The sequence below is a fragment of the Tribolium castaneum genome, chromosome 1 (genome assembly GCF_031307605.1).
Source record: "Tribolium castaneum strain GA2 chromosome 1, icTriCast1.1, whole genome shotgun sequence".
NCBI classification, from domain to species: domain Eukaryota; kingdom Metazoa; phylum Arthropoda; class Insecta; order Coleoptera; family Tenebrionidae; genus Tribolium; species Tribolium castaneum.
Window position 1 is genome coordinate 3,687,723 of NC_087394.1, and position 17,241 is coordinate 3,704,963.

Consider the following 17,241-nt stretch of genomic DNA (forward strand, 5'->3'; position numbering starts at 1 on the left):
TTCGGAAAATATCGTCAAAAATTTAGTTTCCTCACAATTTCTCTAAACCAAACTTTCTTCGTTATTTTTTAAATTTTCGGAGTTTTTTTCTTAGGATTAAGTGTTTTCAACGTAAAATGACCGGCGGAATCGAAATTTGCAAGAATCAAGTCGCTACGACTAACCGTTCGGAAAATATCGCCAAAAATTTAGTCTTCTCACAATTTATCTAAACCAAACTTTCTTCATTATTTTTCAAATTTTTGGAGTTATTTCCTTAGGATTAAGTGTTTTCAACGTAAAATGACCGGCGGAATCGAAATTTGCAAGAATCAAGTCGCTACGACTAACCGTTCGGAAAATATCGCCAAAAATTTAGTCTTCTCACAATTTATCTAAACCAAACTTTCTTCATTATTTTTCAAATTTTTGGAGTTATTTCCTTAGGATTAAGTGTTTTCAACGTAAAATGACCGGCGGAATCGAAATTTGCAAGAATCAAGTCGCTACGACTAACCGTTCGGAAAATATCGTCAAAAATTTAGTCTTCTCACAATTTGTCTAAACCAAACTTTCTTCATTATTTTTCAAATTTTTGGAGTTATTTCCTTAGGATTAAGTGTTTTCAACGTAAAATGACCGACGGAATCGAAATTTGCAAGAATCAAGTCGCTACGACTAACCGTTCGGAAAATATCGTCAAAAATTTAGTCTCCTCACAATTTGTCTAATCCAAACTTTCTTCATTATTTTTCAAATTTGTGGAGTTTTTTCCTGGGGATTAAGCGTTCCTGACGTAAAATGACCGGCGGAATCGAAATTTGCAAGAATCAAATCGCTGCGACTAACCGTTCGGAAAATATCGTCAAGAAATTTAGTCTCCTCACAATTTGTCTAAACCAAACTTGCTTCATTATTTTTCAAATTTTTAGAGTTTTTTTCTTTGGAGTAAGTGTTTTTAACGTAAAATGACCGGTGGAATCGAAATTTACAAGAATCAAGTCGCTACGACTAACCGTTCGGAAAATATCGTCAAAAATTTAGTCTCCTCACAATTTGTCTAATCCAAACTTTCTTCATTATTTGTCAAATTTTTGGAGTTTTTGCCTTATGATTAAGTGTTTCTAACGTAAAATGACCGGCGGAATCGAAATTTTTAAGAATCAAATCACTACGACTAACCGTTCGGAAAATATCGTCAAAAATTTAGTCTTGTTACAATTTCTCTAAATTAAACTTTCTTCATTATTTTTAAAATTTTCGCAGTTTTTTCTTTAGGATTAAGTGTTCCCAACGTAAAATGATCGGCGAAATCGAAATTTGCAAGAATCAAATCGCTACGATTACCCCGTTCGGAAAATATCGTCAAAAATTTGTTCTTTACAGACGGTTTAAGAACTCTAGTAATGCATTATTATGAATTTTTTTGGGGTCAATCAATCGCGCTTAGCTCGTTTTGCCTTCTACTCAAGTCCTAAACTGATGTAATAGTTATGAGTCGATTTTGTTTTCGTAGATGCAAGATCTGTTCCGGCTTCGGTTTCCACGAACTAGTCTGCCAAAAATGCACCCACTACAAGAAAGACGAGCAATGCGAAGACGAATGTCGTTCCGGTGACTACGCAGACGAAGAAGTCCAAGAATGCAAACCTTGCGACCCTGAATGTAAAGGCTGCACTGGTCCAGGTCCCGAAAACTGTATTTCCTGCGAAAATTTTAAAGTTTTCGACGACGGATACGTTTCCGAAAACTCTTCCTTCCGCTGCGTGTCCTCATGCCCACCTGAATTCCCACACCGGGTTTTCCCCGACAATGCCTTCTCCTACTGTTCCGACAAACCCTTGAACTTGCCCATCTCTGGTTTCGTCGACAATAACTACACTGTGGTGATCGCCACGGGAATCACTAGTGCGATCATCATCATCATCATAATCATAATTTTGGTGACTTGGTTTTTTCGCAAGAAGGTCAAGGCGGAAGAGAGCACCTTGAAGATGACCATGGCGTTGACTGGGCTCGAAGACAACGAACCGTTGCGACAAACGAACGTTTCGCCCAATTGTAAAAAATTGCGCACGATTAAGGAAACGGAAATCAGGCGGGGGGATATTTTGGGGTATGGCGCCTTCGGAACTGTCTATAAAGGGGTCTGGATTTTGGAAGATGAGAACAATTCGAAAATCCCAGTCGCGATTAAAGTCCTCCGGGACGGATCAACCAGTAGCAAAGAATTTTTAAGCGAGGCGTTTATTATGGCAAGTGTGGAACACCCTAATCTCCTTCAGTTGTTGGGTGTTTGTATGACTTCCGAGATCATGCTCATAACCCAGTTGATGCCTTTGGGTTGTTTGCTCGATTTCGTCCGAAAAAACCGCGACCGCATCGGCGCTAAAGCCCTTCTCAACTGGTCCACGCAAATCGCCAAAGGAATGGCATACCTGGAGGAAAAACGCCTAGTCCACCGTGACCTCGCCGCTCGCAACGTCCTAGTCCAAACCCACTCCTGTGTCAAAATCACCGACTTCGGCCTTGCCAAGCTCCTCGATGTGGACGAAGACGAGTACAAAGCAGCTGGTGGTAAAATGCCCATCAAATGGCTGGCCTTGGAGTGCATCCAGCACCGGATTTTCACGCACAAGTCGGACGTTTGGGCCTTCGGAGTGACCATTTGGGAGTTGTTGACTTTTGGCGAACGCCCGTATGATAATGTGCCGGCCAGGGACGTGCCAGAGCTGCTTGAGAAGGGGGAGAGGTTGCCACAGCCCGAGGGTTGTAGTATCGATGTTTACATGATCTTGGTCAAGTGCTGGATTTTGGACGCCGAAAGTAGGCCCAGTTTTAAGGAGTTGGCGGAGGATTTTACCAAAATGGCGAGGGATCCGTGCCGGTATTTGGCTATTACGGCCGATAGGTTCGCCAGGAATAGGAACAACGCACAGGTAACTTGTTTTGATTGGATATCCGGCCTAACTGAAATTTTGCATACTTACGTAATCTCCCTGACATTAAATTTAATAATGAAACAATTAACAATTTTTAAGTTTTGGCTGTTCCTGCATCCGAATATGTCGAAATTTTGCAAACACACGCAGATTAATTGATTTTTTAATGATTTTTTTAACTTTTGCTGTCCCGTCCGTTATCGCAAACATAACAGAACAGAATATTTCTATTACGCTCCTTTTTCTTCGATAGACAGACATTAGTTTCCTTTTTTTGCAGGATGACCGTAAGCTGGTGCACACGCTTGCCTCCACCCTCGAAACCTCGGCCAGCCAATCGGAGTGCGACGAGTACCTCCAGCCCAAGTCACGTGCGCCTTTGCGCCCCGTTGGTTGGATGTCCTCCGTGTCGCCCTCCCCCACCCCCGACAAGTACTGGAAGTCGGCGTCGCAGACAAATTCGGACGGCAGCTGCAACCCGCAATACCAGAACCACTTGAACCGCAAGTTACTCAAGTACCCTCCAAGCACCGCTAGCGACACTTTGAAGATGCGTGACGACATGTCTTCCGATGAGTACGACTCCGGTCCGTCCAAAGCTCAGCTGGGAAGTCTCAAATTGGACTTACCGGTGGACGAGGACGACTATCTCATGCCGTCGCCGCAGCAGACGCAAGGCGCGTCTGCCTACGTCGACTTGATCGACTCGAAAAACAGCGACACTTCAAACCAGAGCGTGTTCAGGTCTTTGGACTTCTACAAGAGCAATATTGACAATCCTGAGTACCTTATGAACAACGAGGCGGCGCCGAGTCAGACGGTGGGCTTGCCCCAGGTGCCGAGGAGCTCCGAGGAGGAGTCCGATCATGAATATTACAATGACTTCGACCGCCTGAAGAGGGAGCTGCAGCCGCTGCAGCGGAACAAAGACGGCGCGATCGTCTGAACGCATGTACAAAACGGCCTTTTGTACTTTAGAGGGAAAGGGCTGTGTTCCACTAGGAGATACTTAAGCGTAGGTTTAAGCGTGACATAATAGCGTGCCATCAGGGCATGGTTTGTAAATAATGTTGCAACAAATGCGATTTTTATTCTCAAATGTATATAAATACCTAAACGTATTTTTCTAGTAGGTTTTAAGGTTGATTAACAAGTTGGGCGAGTTGCGGAGCGCCAATCCTAAACGTTCTTGCCCAAACGCGACTGTGATAAAAACGAACTTACATGTGAATATGGAAAAAGTTTCATACACTTAAACCCCTTCATGCATTTTGTAAACCCAGTTTTTTTGTTTTGTTTTTTGTTTGTATGGTATTAAAGCAATTCCTCTAGTTATTAGTTATGGAATTAGAAAGCTTGAAACGTTCGGTCTCATGCAAAATCTCAATTGTACATAATTTTATTTATGTAGAAATAGACTATTTTTGTTAATATTTGCACTAAACTTGTGCCATTCATGTCGACATGTGCCTATGTTATTTTTCCATGTTACTACGTTTATACAAAATTTTAATAAATGCATATATTTCATAATACGAGTCTTCATTCCCTCCCTTACCAAAAAAACACGAACAGATAAACATGCTATATTTGAAAAGAATCAGCAAGTCGAATGAAGTAAAATTCAATTGGGATTTATGTTATTTATTTAAAGGCCGGTGAAACCATAACGTTTCGCTTAATAAAAATTATGTACACCACTTAATTGAAAGTACACACAATCACTGCCTAAATAAGATAAGTGAAATCATAGATTTCATAACGTCGTGTTCGGAAAATCTCACACAAACAATAGAAAAAAACCGTGCAAACAGTACATGTTATTACTTCTTCGCTTTCTTTTTACTAAATCGTCTAACAATCCATCGTGGTATCCTTTTCCCGATCTCATTCTTCAACTGTCTGTAAACCATGACCAACAAAACAGGAATCGCTAAGAGTTCATTACTGAACAAGTACAACCAACAAGCCACGAAAAACATCGCCAGATCCGTAAGATAATCGACAAAGCTGCGAACTTTGACTTCAGCTTTAGCCAAAAGCTCCTCCTGTCTCCTGTCGTGAGGAGTGGAAGCTCGAGAATCGCTCGAATAGTTCAATTCTAAACCGATGGACGTCTGAGTTGTGATTTCACGTAGTTTGGGCCGAGGTTTGGCCAAAGGGATGGGCGATGGTGATTTCCTGGCCCTCATGGGAGAGGGGGAAGTTTTGCGTTTCATGGGCGAAGGGCTGGACTTGCGTCCTGACCAGTTTTCCAGTCTGGAAGGGGAACGAGAGGGGGTTTTGGAACGACTGGAACCTCTCCTAGGTTTGTGGTTGACGCCGCTTCTCCCTCTTTTCTGGTTCGGAGCGGTTTTTTGAGGGGAGGGAGAGGGACTACGTTCGGTCCTGAGAGGTTGAACTTCGCTTTTTTCTTCTTTGGTGGTGTTCCAAGTCTTCACTTCTTCCTTCAAACTTTGGGGAACACTATTCTTCCTTTGACCAGAACTCTTGACAATCTCTGTTAGTTCCTCATCTTTTTCTTCTTTGTTGGTACTCCAGGTTTTAGCTTCTGGTTTTGTTTCTTCTAATACCTTCCTAATTTGGGGATTACTATTCTTTCGTTGGCCATAACTCATCAAAGTTTGTGCTTCTTCTTCAGTTTTTTCTTCTTTGGTGGTACTCCAGGTCTTTGCTTCGTTTGTTGCCGCTTTCCAAACTTCGGGATTACTCTTCTTTCGTTGTCCATAACTCCTCACAATGTCCATGTAGTGGTCCACAACAACCTTCGACTCTTCTTCATCATTTTTCTTCTGAAGCAGTTTTTCCGGTATGACGATACTGGCAGCCGTAATACCACAAAGAGTCGCCACTGCTGAAATATTCCGTCCTGGAGCGGCCTGAAGTGTTGGGGCGATTTTTTCACTTTCTGTGTTTTCTTCAGTGGAGAGGGAAATCGAGCGTTGGAAAACCTTGCTTTTGTTATCCGACAATTCTATTGGTGGTTGTGCCAAAGATTGCAAACGCCCTCTAGTCACTTCTTGCCGAAACTGAGGCATGGGCGAGTGTGACCTTATTTTGGTACTTGAAACTTTCGGTGGTTCCACTTCAGTTTTCTTCAGAATTGGTTTTGGTACGAAGTTCGGATCAGGTAGTTTGTTTCTTTTGGTCAAAATTTCAAACGGTTCGTCACTAACTGATGGTTTTCTGGGCGTGGTCATGACGCCAGGGTGGTACGTTTCTTCATCTTCATCACTGTAGATTCTTTGAGGGGGTTGGATGTCGTAATCCCGCTCATCTTCAGATTCAGTTTCCGACTCTGATAAACTTTCTTCGTAATCCTCCAACCACTTTTCTTCATCCACCACTTCAATGCTGCGTTTTTCCAAACTAGACTGGCCTTGGAGCCCCATTTTTGCCCTCACTCGGTTAAATTCCTCTTCCTCGCGTTCCTCAGACTCCGATCTTTGCCGCACCATTTCCTTCTTGGGCGCTTCGGGACTAGGAATTTGCGTTTTTTGCAATTTCGTTTCGATAAATTCATTCAAATCGTTCGAATTCTTCAAACTGAAGCGTTTCTGGGCCCAGAGCAGCTGCTGCTGGACCACACTCCCCGACGATTTCCTTCGGGAAGGTTTCCGTTCCAGACCGACGATATCCTGATCATCCTTTGAGTTGATTTGGATTTTGGGTATGTCGATGTTGTGTTGGCCGTCATAACTGAACTTTCTTCGTTTCTTCAACTCTTCTTCTTCAGCGGCTGCGGCTTCGTTGAAGCGCATCATGGCGCGTTCGTGCAACAGTTCGGTGGAACTCGCTGATGTTTTCAAGTTTTCGAAAACAGGCGGTTCTGCGCCGAGCTCTGGAGCTGAGAGGGAGAGTGGAGGGGGGATATCGTACTCGTCAAAGTCGAATTCGATGTTTTGACTGGACCGACGACGACCTGGAAAGTGTTCAATTATCATTCCTTCTTCCAGTTCTGACTTACCTTTTTCGTTAGCATCCGGATATAAGACCAGCATAAACTCCGAACTCTCTTCGAACGTTTCGGACTTCTCCCGAAGCAAACTCCTCTTGTCTTTCGGACTTGGGGTCTTGCTCTTATCTTCAGAGGGAGACGGGGTGAGATTAGGACTCGGAGTTCGCGATTTTGGCGGACTTGGGCTTTTGGTTTGTGGTGGCAAAGGACTGGTCGGCCTTTCTGACTGCAACATTTTAATTTCTGGACTTCCGTACGCCAATTCCCGAGCTAGCGAAGCCCGATCGAGGATAGTTTGAGGACTTGCGTTCTTTCGTACAACTTCTGGTGTTTTGGGAGGACTTTTGATTTTGTTACGTTCTGGACGTTTGGGCATCTCGTCATAGTAATTTGTTTCTGCTTTGGTTATTGATGACTGCGACCTGGGTTTTGGACGTCGTTTGGCCGCAACTGGGACTGAAGTGATTTCGTCTATGATATCCTTCGGTTGGCTTCGGCTTCGCGCTTGGGGCGAAGTGATCCCTCTTTTGGGATCAGGGATGAAGACGATGTCGGATTCAGCCCCCGGTTCGCTAATCCCGTACGGACTTTCGGCCTTGATCCTGAATTTGTACTCGCTTCCTTCGATTAAGTCCCCTAGGATTGTGGTCAGTTGTCTACTAGTAGCAGCTTTGAGCCAGACGTTCCACCCCAGTCTGTAGTACTCTACGATGTAGTTCCCGATTTTACAACCCCCATCATCGTCAGGGGTGCTCCAGGAGAGGGTGACGGAACGGCCCAAGGTCATAACCACTCTTGCCCGACCTGGTGGCGAAGGCTTGTCGGTGATGGTGACCAAAAACGAGGCCAAATCCTCTCCAATCTTGTTCACAGCTTTGATCTGGTACTCCCCTCGATCACCTCTTGTCGCTTCAGCAATTTTCAAAATGGAACACTTGTCCACGTATTCGATCTCATATCGGTCGTTATTTTGAATCGATTCTCCATCATGGCTCCAAAAAACCAACGGAGTCGGACGGCCAGCCACAGAAACCTTCAACCTACAAGTTACAAGTTTTTTCAAATATTAGAAGGCGTTGTAAAACAAGTAGAGTTAAAATTGAAGAAGTTACAAATTAAATCTCTACTAGTTTACTACTCCTATTACCTAATAACTTCCCCGATCTCAAACAACAGCCCATCTTCGTATTGTCTCGGTAGGCGTATACTGGGCGGGGCTTCCAAGCTTAGCCGCGCCTTCGTGGACGCATGCCCCGCCTTATTGGTCGCTGTGCACTTGATCTCGCCCTCATCCGACAGCGCGCTCTGGTGTATAGTCAACACACTCCGATCATTCTCCGTCAAAATCCTCGTCCTTCTGCTGCTAAAAATCTCAAACCCGTCCTTAAACCAGCAGATTTTCGGCGCAGGTTGTCCCAAAAAGTGGACAACGAACTCAACTTTCTCATTTTCGAGCGCTGTTGCGTCTTTGAGTTCTTCGGTGAACTTTGGTGCTGTAATAGCGAATTTTTGCAACGTTACAGTTAAGGGTTCGGAGATGTCGCTGGGTTCGGAAAGGCCAACTGCGTTTTCGGCCCGCACCCGGAACTGGTAGCGCCAGCCGGGCTCCAGGCCGCTGAGGGTGAGCTCGGGGAAGGGGACGAGGAGGGGCGTGGCTCGCACCCAGTGGGGGGAGCCTGTGCGGCGGTGCTCGACGAGGTAGCCGGTGATTGGAGAGCCGCCATCGCGGGTTGGCTTAGACCAGACGATGGTGACGAGGTCGGGGGTGAGGTCGTTGTCGGAGAGGTGGGGCTTGCCGGGCGGGGAGGGGCGGTCTGAAAGTAAAACTGTGGTTAAATCTTTCATCAAAGATAAGTGTGTATAAATAAATCAGGAATCACTTACACCTGTAACCACTGCCAACTTCCTACACATCAAAAATGAAAGTGGTTTTGGATTTTTATAGCTTCTCTTCTTTATATTTGTGTTTATTACTTTTAGATATCTTAAGTGTGTGGGAAAATGTCATCACTGGCTTGTTTTAGCTGTCAAAACAAATCCTATGAATGAAGATGCACGTGTTATTGTTTATTTTGTGTTTTGAGATGATTAAGGAATAAGTAAAAATAGTTTTGCGAACTTGAAGTTTATAATTAGAGGGGAATCGAATCAGACTGAAATGATTTGATGAAAAACATCATGATTTAAATATATTTGTGGGAGTCGATAAAAAATGATCAATGCTTTCAAGTTGTTGTAAAGTGCGTTCAAAAAGTCTTTAGACTTTTAGAATTTTGGGCGTATGTTGATTTCTTGCAATTACTACATACGACAATACTAGCGTTGGAGAAAATCGCAAGTAGCGCGTTTAATTCTTCAACAGAATAAAAGGATAATCTATCAAAGACAATAAAAATCTGTCAACCTAAATTCGACAGCAAGAGTTGATCTAAAAACTTTTACTTATTTTATTTTTTTTTCTTTGTTGGTGCTCAATAGCAGCACCCCCTGATATTATTTTGTAACTTGTAACATTTTTTCTACATTTCTTTCTTTCTCCAATATTTCTGTTTTTAGTGGTTCTTTAACTTTTTTATTCAAAATTCTTTTTTAAATCTCTTCTTCTTTCTTTTCTATCTTTTCCTTTATATTTCTCGTCAGTAGTTTTTTCTTTTTTTCTATTTTTGCGATACGATGTCTTTTGTTTTTGCAAATGCCGATTTCTGAATTTTGATTTGAAAATAGCAAAAAAATGAATTATCTTTTAATTTGAAAAAAAAAAAAACAAGAACAAGAATTCGCTACATTAATTACGAATGTAGCAATTGAATAAATTTAAACATAAGTATCACATGCGTTGGATTAGAAGCTGTCCAGAACTGATTTACTCCGTTTTTAAAATAAGCAGAACATAAATTTTAATTTCCGTTCGTATCGTTGGTTGTCTATAACATTGGTAGTTATTTCCTGGGTTTGTAGATCATCGATTCGAAGAAAGTGAAAGAAATCAGATACAATTAGGTGTCTATTTGTGTTTAATAAAAATAAAATTATCACTACTTAAAAATTGTTTTTTTTAATCCCTGAACTCTGAACCAGTGACGAATTTTACCAACAAGTGAGAAAATAATGTTCTTGTGGGAGTAAACCAAAACGACCTGACGTCAGCTTCTGGCAATTCATTCCAAAACACGTTGAAACTCTACTCTTATTTTTCACGTTTTCTTACCACAACTCCTAGACGCCGGATGGATTATTTTGTCCACTTTGTCTCGCAATTCTGCATAATCTGAAAGTGTGAATTGCAAATTTATCTTTCTGTTTAATGGTCCAACACAGTGCCCCTGTCTCATTATTAACAAATCAATTTTTGATTTTTACAAAATAAGGCACTGTATTTTCGTTTCGATAAATATTAAGAAGAGTGCCAAAGTGTTGGTTACAGCCCAGCGTGCCTAAGTGTAGGTGCGAGAGGCGATAGACTACAGTGCAAGTTATTTGAATTTTTCTTAAGCTATTTACAGTAGAGTAGAATAAAGAAAAGCAACATCCCTTAATTCATTGAATGAGCTTTACCCCACTTTCGAGTAAATAAATCGGCGAAACCTGAAAACAATTTGTTACAAGCTGAAAATAGATTTCTCAACGGCTGAAAATTTCATTCAGAATGCTTCGTACCGTTGTAGTTGACCCCTTTAGCCCCCCAATTTTAATAACAATGACATACCGATTATGCAGCGTTGCCGAAGATAAAAATAAGCCACGCATAAAAACAGAGCGTCCAGAAATAACACAACAGCTAATACTACAAGCCTCCAACTCTTTCCGATTTAACACCACCAAGCCAAATTTTTTCCAAAAAATTACCTGCAGCCTTCCAGTGTACTTGTTTTTTATTCCTCGGTTTTGGATGGGGCTTCGCGTGTGTGTTCCCCATCGCACACTATCATCTCGGCAAAACCGTCACCACACTGTGCTATGTTAAAAATAACTTGGACCTACCAACTGAACGAAGCGCAACAAGGCTGACCAACACCCAAAACGCACAAAAAAACTTTATTCAACCAACAAATACATACAAAACTTTAAACATAAAAAATAAAAAACAATCACTGGGCGAAAATTAAGCGCTGAATTTGTAGATTGGGCGCCAGCCAAGGAGAGAGTAGTAGAACTCGAGGAGAAATTCGATATCAAAGTCCATTTCCTTCAGCTTCAAAGCCACTTTTTTGACCGGGGGTTGGCCCAAAGCCTTCTCCAGCATCTTGCGGGACTCCTGACTCTGCAACTTGGCGATGAAATTGCGATAAGTTGCGCTGTTGCTCTCTTTGGCAAGATAATTCTGGGCAGCTTTCAGGACCAAAACCGAATAAGTTGTCTTCACATCGTCGAAGAATTTGCCAAGGCTTGGTTTAACTTTGTCCACTTTGAAGTCTTTAGTGTTGGTGGCATTAAGGCAATGTTCGACATGTTTGATCACAAATTCGATATCGATAGCACTGTCGTTCAGAAATTTCTTGTATTCAAGCCAGGCCGGGTCCTTTCGCACATCTGCGACCATTTGGATCCATTCCGGAGACTTGAGGTAGACCAAAGCGGCCTGGAAACCAGTGTCCTCCTTCAAGTGCTTCTCGTTCAGGTCCTTGAACGGTTTCAGGGGGATTTCCTTGAAGAATTCGACTGCAGGATTGTGGGTGGGGGCCGGGTTTTCGGTGGCAGGGAGGGGGAAGGAAGTTTGCAGGAAGGCAAACAGGATGAAGGCAAACAATAACTGTGGGGAATAATCTTGAAAACTGTTTCGATTACTGAAAAACAAACTTTCTTACCATTTTCAAGCTGCAAGTTTGGGTTTTAGCTCAGAGAGAAAATTTTCTGCTGCTTCTGTCGTATTTTTCAGTTTGTTGTTTGGTTGTCAAGGAATTGGTTTCAGAGCTTTTGATTTCGGGGAGAATAATTTTAGAGCCTTCTAAACATTTCAAATGATTTTTTAGGTCAACTTTCTAATTTCAATCGGAACAGAAATGATTATTTAAAAAAATGAAGATTAATTATTAAAAATATTTATTATCACAATGAATACATTTTTTCACAAAACTTTGTGATGCATTTTTACAAAATCATCAACTAAACCTAAAATTTCTTTGGTTTTCCCCAACCCAAGAAGTCGTAGACAATTGCCAAGACTTCATCGACTTTAACACCGAAGTCCCTCAATCTTTGAGCAAGACGTTGGACTTCGTCAATAGCACGGATTTCTTCAACCAAAGCATGAGCATTTTCGCTTGAAATTCTGACGTAGAAAGCTTGGAAATCGGGACTGTTTTGGAGTTTGTCGTTCAACAAAGCAATCAAATCAGCGACTGGAAGGATGGCTTCGATTTCGTCAAGAAGAGGTCTAAGACTTCCATTTTCATCGGGTTCGACTCCGGGAACAGCATTGGCAATGAGGTTGTGGATCCAGGCAACAATTTCGTCAACTGGAAGTCCAGCATCGGTCAAATATTTGACAAAGTCTTGGACTTCTGGTTTGTTTTTGATGGTTTCAACAAGAGCAGCCCATTCGTCACCTTGGAGGTAGATGATAACAGCAGCAAAAGTTCCATCGTCAGCCAAGTGTTTGTCAGCAATGGCCTTAATATCATCAACTGGCAGAAGTTTGATAAAGTCGGCAAAGTCATCAATCAAACTTTCGACGGATTTGCCAGTTTTGGGTTTTCCCCATCCCAAGAAATCGTAAACAATTGCCAAAACTTCGTCAACTTTAACACCGAAGTCCCTCAATCTTTGAGCAAGACGTTGGACTTCGTCAATAGCACGGATTTCTTCAACCAAAGCATGAGCATTTTCGCTTGAAATTCTGACGTAGAAAGCTTGGAAATCGGGGCTGTTTTGGAGTTTGTCGTTCAGCAAAGCAATGAGATCAGCTACTGGAAGAATGGCTTCGATTTCGTCAAGAAGAGGTCTAAGACTTCCATTCTCATCGGGATCAACTCCGGGAACAGCGTTGGCAATGAGGTTGTGGATCCAGGCAACAATTTCATCAACTGGAAGTCCAGCATCTGTCAAATATTTGACAAAGTCTTGAACTTCAGGTTTGTTCTTGATGGTTTCAACAAGAGCAGCCCATTCGTCACCTTGGAGGTAGATGATAACAGCAGCAAAAGTTCCATCGTCAGCCAAATGTTTGTCAGCAATGGCCTTAATATCATCTACTGGTAGAAGTTTGATAAAGTCGGCAAAGTCATCAATCAAACTTTCGACGGATTTGCCAGTTTTGGGTTTTCCCCATCCCAAGAAATCGTAAACAATTGCCAAAACTTCGTCAACTTTAACACCAAAATCTCTCAATCTTTGAGCAAGACGTTGGACTTCGTCAATAGCACGGATTTCTTCGACCAAAGCGTGAGCATTTTCGCTTGAAATTCTGACGTAGAAAGCTTGGAAATCGGGGCTGTTTTGGAGTTTGTCGTTCAGCAAAGCAATGAGATCAGCTACTGGAAGAATGGCTTCGATTTCGTCAAGAAGAGGTCTAAGACTTCCATTTTCATCGGGTTCGACTCCGGGAACAGCATTGGCAATGAGGTTGTGGATCCAGGCAACAATTTCGTCAACTGGAAGTCCAGCATCGGTCAAATATTTGACAAAGTCTTGGACTTCTGGTTTGTTTTTGATGGTTTCAACAAGAGCAGCCCATTCGTCACCTTGGAGGTAGATGATAACAGCAGCAAAAGTTCCATCGTTAGCCAAATGTTTGTCAGCAATGGCCTTAATATCATCAACTGGCAGAAGTTTGATAAAGTCGGCGAAGTCATCAATCAAGCTTTCGACGGATTTGCCAGTTTTGGGTTTTCCCCATCCCAAGAAATCGTAAACAATCGCCAAAACTTCGTCAACTTTAACACCAAAATCTCTCAGTCTTTGAGCAAGACGTTGGACTTCGTCAATAGCACGGATTTCTTCAACCAAAGCATGAGCATTTTCGCTTGAAATTCTGACGTAGAAAGCTTGGAAATCGGGGCTGTTTTGGAGTTTGTCGTTCAACAAAGCAATCAAATCAGCGACTGGAAGGATGGCTTCGATTTCGTCAAGAAGAGGTCTAAGACTTCCATTCTCATCGGGTTCGACTCCGGGAACAGCGTTGGCAATAAGATTGTGGATCCAGGCAACAATTTCATCAACTGGAAGTCCAGCATCTGTCAAATATTTGACAAAGTCTTGAACTTCAGGTTTGTTCTTGATGGTTTCAACAAGAGCAGCCCATTCGTCACCTTGGAGGTAGATGATAACAGCAGCAAAAGTTCCATCGTCAGCCAAGTGTTTGTCAGCAATGGCCTTAATATCATCAACTGGCAGAAGTTTGATAAAGTCGGCAAAGTCATCAATCAAACTTTCGACGGATTTGCCAGTTTTGGGTTTTCCCCATCCCAAGAAATCGTAAACAATTGCCAAAACTTCGTCAACTTTAACACCGAAGTCCCTCAATCTTTGAGCAAGACGTTGGACTTCGTCAATGGCACGGATTTCTTCAACCAAAGCATGAGCATTTTCACTTGAAATTCTGACGTAGAAAGCTTGGAAATCGGGACTATTTTGGAGTTTGTCGTTCAACAAAGCAATCAAATCAGCTACTGGAAGAATGGCTTCGATTTCGTCAAGAAGAGGTCTAAGACTTCCATTCTCATCGGGTTCGACTCCGGGAACAGCGTTGGCAATAAGATTGTGGATCCAGGCAACAATTTCATCAACTGGAAGTCCAGCATCTGTCAAATATTTGACAAAGTCTTGAACTTCAGGTTTGTTCTTGATGGTTTCAACAAGAGCAGCCCATTCGTCACCTTGGAGGTAGATGATAACAGCAGCAAAAGTTCCATCGTCAGCCAAATGTTTGTCAGCAATGGCCTTAATATCATCTACTGGTAGAAGTTTGATAAAGTCGGCAAAGTCATCAATCAAACTTTCGACGGATTTGCCAGTTTTGGGTTTTCCCCATCCCAAGAAATCGTAAACAATTGCCAAAACTTCGTCAACTTTAACACCAAAATCTCTCAATCTTTGAGCAAGACGTTGGACTTCGTCAATAGCACGGATTTCTTCGACCAAAGCGTGAGCATTTTCGCTTGAAATTCTGACGTAGAAAGCTTGGAAATCGGGGCTGTTTTGGAGTTTGTCGTTCAGCAAAGCAATGAGATCAGCTACTGGAAGAATGGCTTCGATTTCGTCAAGAAGAGGTCTAAGACTTCCATTCTCATCGGGTTCGACTCCGGGAACAGCGTTGGCAATGAGGTTGTGGATCCAGGCGACAATTTCATCAACTGGAAGTCCAGCATCGGTCAAATATTTGACAAAGTCTTGGACTTCAGGTTTGTTCTTGATGGTTTCAACAAGAGCAGCCCATTCGTCACCTTGGAGGTAGATGATAACAGCAGCAAAAGTTCCATCGTTAGCCAAATGTTTGTCAGCAATAGCCTTAATATCATCAACTGGTAGAAGTTTGATAAAGTCGGCAAAGTCATCAATCAAACTTTCGACGGATTTGCCAGTTTTGGGTTTTCCCCATCCCAAGAAATCGTAAACAATCGCCAAAACTTCGTCAACTTTAACACCAAAATCCCTCAGTCTTTGAGCAAGACGTTGGACTTCGTCAATAGCACGGATTTCTTCAACCAAAGCATGAGCATTTTCGCTTGAAATTCTGACGTAGAAAGCTTGGAAATCGGGGCTGTTTTGGAGTTTGTCGTTCAGCAAAGCAATGAGATCAGCTACTGGAAGAATGGCTTCGATTTCGTCAAGAAGAGGTCTAAGACTTCCATTCTCATCGGGATCAACTCCGGGAACAGCGTTGGCAATGAGGTTGTGGATCCAGGCGACAATTTCATCAACTGGAAGTCCAGCATCGGTCAAATACTTGACAAAGTCTTGGACTTCAGGCTTGTTCTTGATGGTTTCGACAAGAGCAGCCCATTCGTCACCTTGGAGGTAGATGATAACAGCAGCAAAAGTTCCATCGTCAGCCAAATGTTTGTCAGCAATAGCCTTAATATCATCAACTGGCAGAAGTTTGATAAAGTCGGCGAAGTCATCAATCAAACTTTGAACAGATTTGCCAGTTTTGGGTTTTCCCCATCCCAAGAAATCGTAAACAATCGCCAAAACTTCGTCAACTTTAACACCAAAATCCCTCAGTCTTTGAGCAAGACGTTGGACTTCGTCAATGGCACGGATTTCTTCGACCAAAGCATGAGCATTTTCGCTTGAAATTCTGACGTAGAAAGCTTGGAAATCGGGACTATTTTGGAGTTTGTCGTTCAACAAAGCAATCAAATCAGCTACTGGAAGGATGGCTTCGATTTCGTCAAGAAGAGGTCTAAGACTTCCATTCTCATCGGGTTCGACTCCGGGAACAGCGTTGGCAATGAGGTTGTGGATCCAGGCCACAATTTCATCAACTGGAAGTCCAGCATCGGTCAAATATTTGACAAAATCTTGGACTTCTGGTTTGTTCTTGATGGTTTCAACAAGAGCAGCCCATTCGTCGCCTTGCAAGTACGTGATAACAGCAGCGAAAGCTCCATCTTCAGCCAAATGCTTGTCAGCAATGGTCTTAATATCATCAACTGGCAGAAGTTTGATAAAGTCAGCAAAGTCATCAATTAGGCTTCTGGGAGCTACCAAGCTCTGGGGATTGGGAGCCCCAAAGCTCAGACCAAGGAGTGCCAAGAACACGAAAATTCCTTTCATCTAGAGAAAAAGATGTTACATTTGCTTTTTGGTTTTGATTTCTTGTCTTACCTTTAATTTCGACTACTGAGACGAAACTGATACATCATTGCTCCGAATAGGCTTTTATACTAAATTTTTGTAATAGGACTTATCGATAAAGATAGCACTTCGCTCTTTGTACTCATTTTTTTATCATCCATGAATTATAATATATTATTAAACCGTAAGTTTTTAAAATTAAAAAATCTCAAGTGGTACTTCATGATGCACTGATCTCGATAAACACTCGAATTATCTGCATTTAGCAATTTCCAAGCTGCGAAGGATAGATAGATGCAAATTTTTTCCAAACCAATCCAATTTTTATTTGTTGGAGGAATTTTTAACTATGATTCAATTTTTACACCTGTATGAATCACAGTTCGTTGCTCATTGCTTAATAATTCCTAAGTTATCTAAAGATGAGTGTTTATATTAACTAATTAGCGACCAGAACAAAACTAGATTTAGATAATCTTTGAAGAACTTAAAATTTTGTGAAGTACCATCAGTGTGCTACTTTCATGGTGGTGTGGTACCAGTTAATCGCAATCGATGCAATGCGTGATTGGTGCCGAAGTACCGTTGGAATGCTGCGGGCGTTTAATGGTACTTTCAAGGTAC

General features: G+C 42.2%; 4 protein-coding genes across 6 annotated transcripts in view; 1 reads left to right on the top strand and 3 right to left on the bottom strand.

The window, feature by feature from the left end:
- Egfr (Epidermal growth factor receptor) overlaps positions 1–4,454 on the top strand; it is a 110,016-nt gene extending 105,562 nt beyond the window's left edge. For all 3 annotated transcript variants that reach the window (XM_015978717.2, XM_008193272.3, XM_008193271.3), the window contains 2 exons: positions 1,496–2,918; positions 3,202–4,454. In XM_015978717.2, the coding sequence (XP_015834203.1) occupies positions 1,496–2,918; positions 3,202–3,867 (2,089 nt within the window). In that variant the 3' untranslated portion in view covers positions 3,868–4,454. The remainder of the gene's footprint in view (positions 1–1,495; positions 2,919–3,201) is intronic.
- Positions 4,455–4,549: 95 nt separating this feature from the next.
- Positions 4,550–10,864, bottom strand: MnM (myomesin and myosin binding protein). Its single transcript, XM_015978718.2, has 5 exons — positions 10,726–10,864; positions 10,088–10,147; positions 8,027–8,693; positions 6,889–7,919; positions 4,550–6,843 (listed from the first exon to the last, which is right to left on the bottom strand). Exons 1-5 carry the CDS (start codon positions 10,793–10,795, stop codon positions 4,745–4,747), a joined length of 3,927 nt encoding a protein of 1,308 aa, XP_015834204.1. The 5' UTR covers positions 10,796–10,864; the 3' UTR covers positions 4,550–4,744.
- Positions 10,865–10,898: 34 nt separating this feature from the next.
- Positions 10,899–11,826, bottom strand: LOC660166 (uncharacterized). The gene is made up of 2 exons (XM_966421.4): positions 11,685–11,826; positions 10,899–11,629 (listed from the first exon to the last, which is right to left on the bottom strand). The coding sequence occupies exons 1-2, from the start codon at positions 11,685–11,687 to the stop codon at positions 10,982–10,984; spliced, it is 651 nt and encodes a 216-aa protein (XP_971514.1). The 5' UTR covers positions 11,688–11,826; the 3' UTR covers positions 10,899–10,981.
- Positions 11,827–11,902: 76 nt separating this feature from the next.
- Positions 11,903–16,782, bottom strand: LOC660229 (uncharacterized). Its single transcript, XM_966479.5, has 2 exons — positions 16,648–16,782; positions 11,903–16,596 (listed from the first exon to the last, which is right to left on the bottom strand). The coding sequence occupies exon 2, from the start codon at positions 16,594–16,596 to the stop codon at positions 11,989–11,991; it is 4,608 nt and encodes a 1,535-aa protein (XP_971572.1). The 5' UTR covers positions 16,648–16,782; the 3' UTR covers positions 11,903–11,988.
- Between the last annotated feature and the right edge of the window lie 459 nt (positions 16,783–17,241).

Excerpts from the sequence above, each read along its gene's own strand:
- MnM (XM_015978718.2), bottom strand. The coding sequence starts at position 10,795 with ATGGGGAACACACACGCGAAGCCCCATCCAAAACCGAGGAATAAAAAA. Across the intron at positions 10,148-10,725 it reads AGTACACTGGAAGGCTGCAG|ATTATGCAGAATTGCGAGAC; the intron begins GTAATTTTTTGG and ends TCACACTTTCAG. Across the intron at positions 8,694-10,087 it reads TCCGGCGTCTAGGAGTTGTG|ACCGCCCCTCCCCGCCCGGC; the intron begins GTAAGAAAACGT and ends TTTTACTTTCAG.
- LOC660229 (XM_966479.5), bottom strand. The coding sequence starts at position 16,596 with ATGAAAGGAATTTTCGTGTTCTTGGCACTCCTTGGTCTGAGCTTTGGG.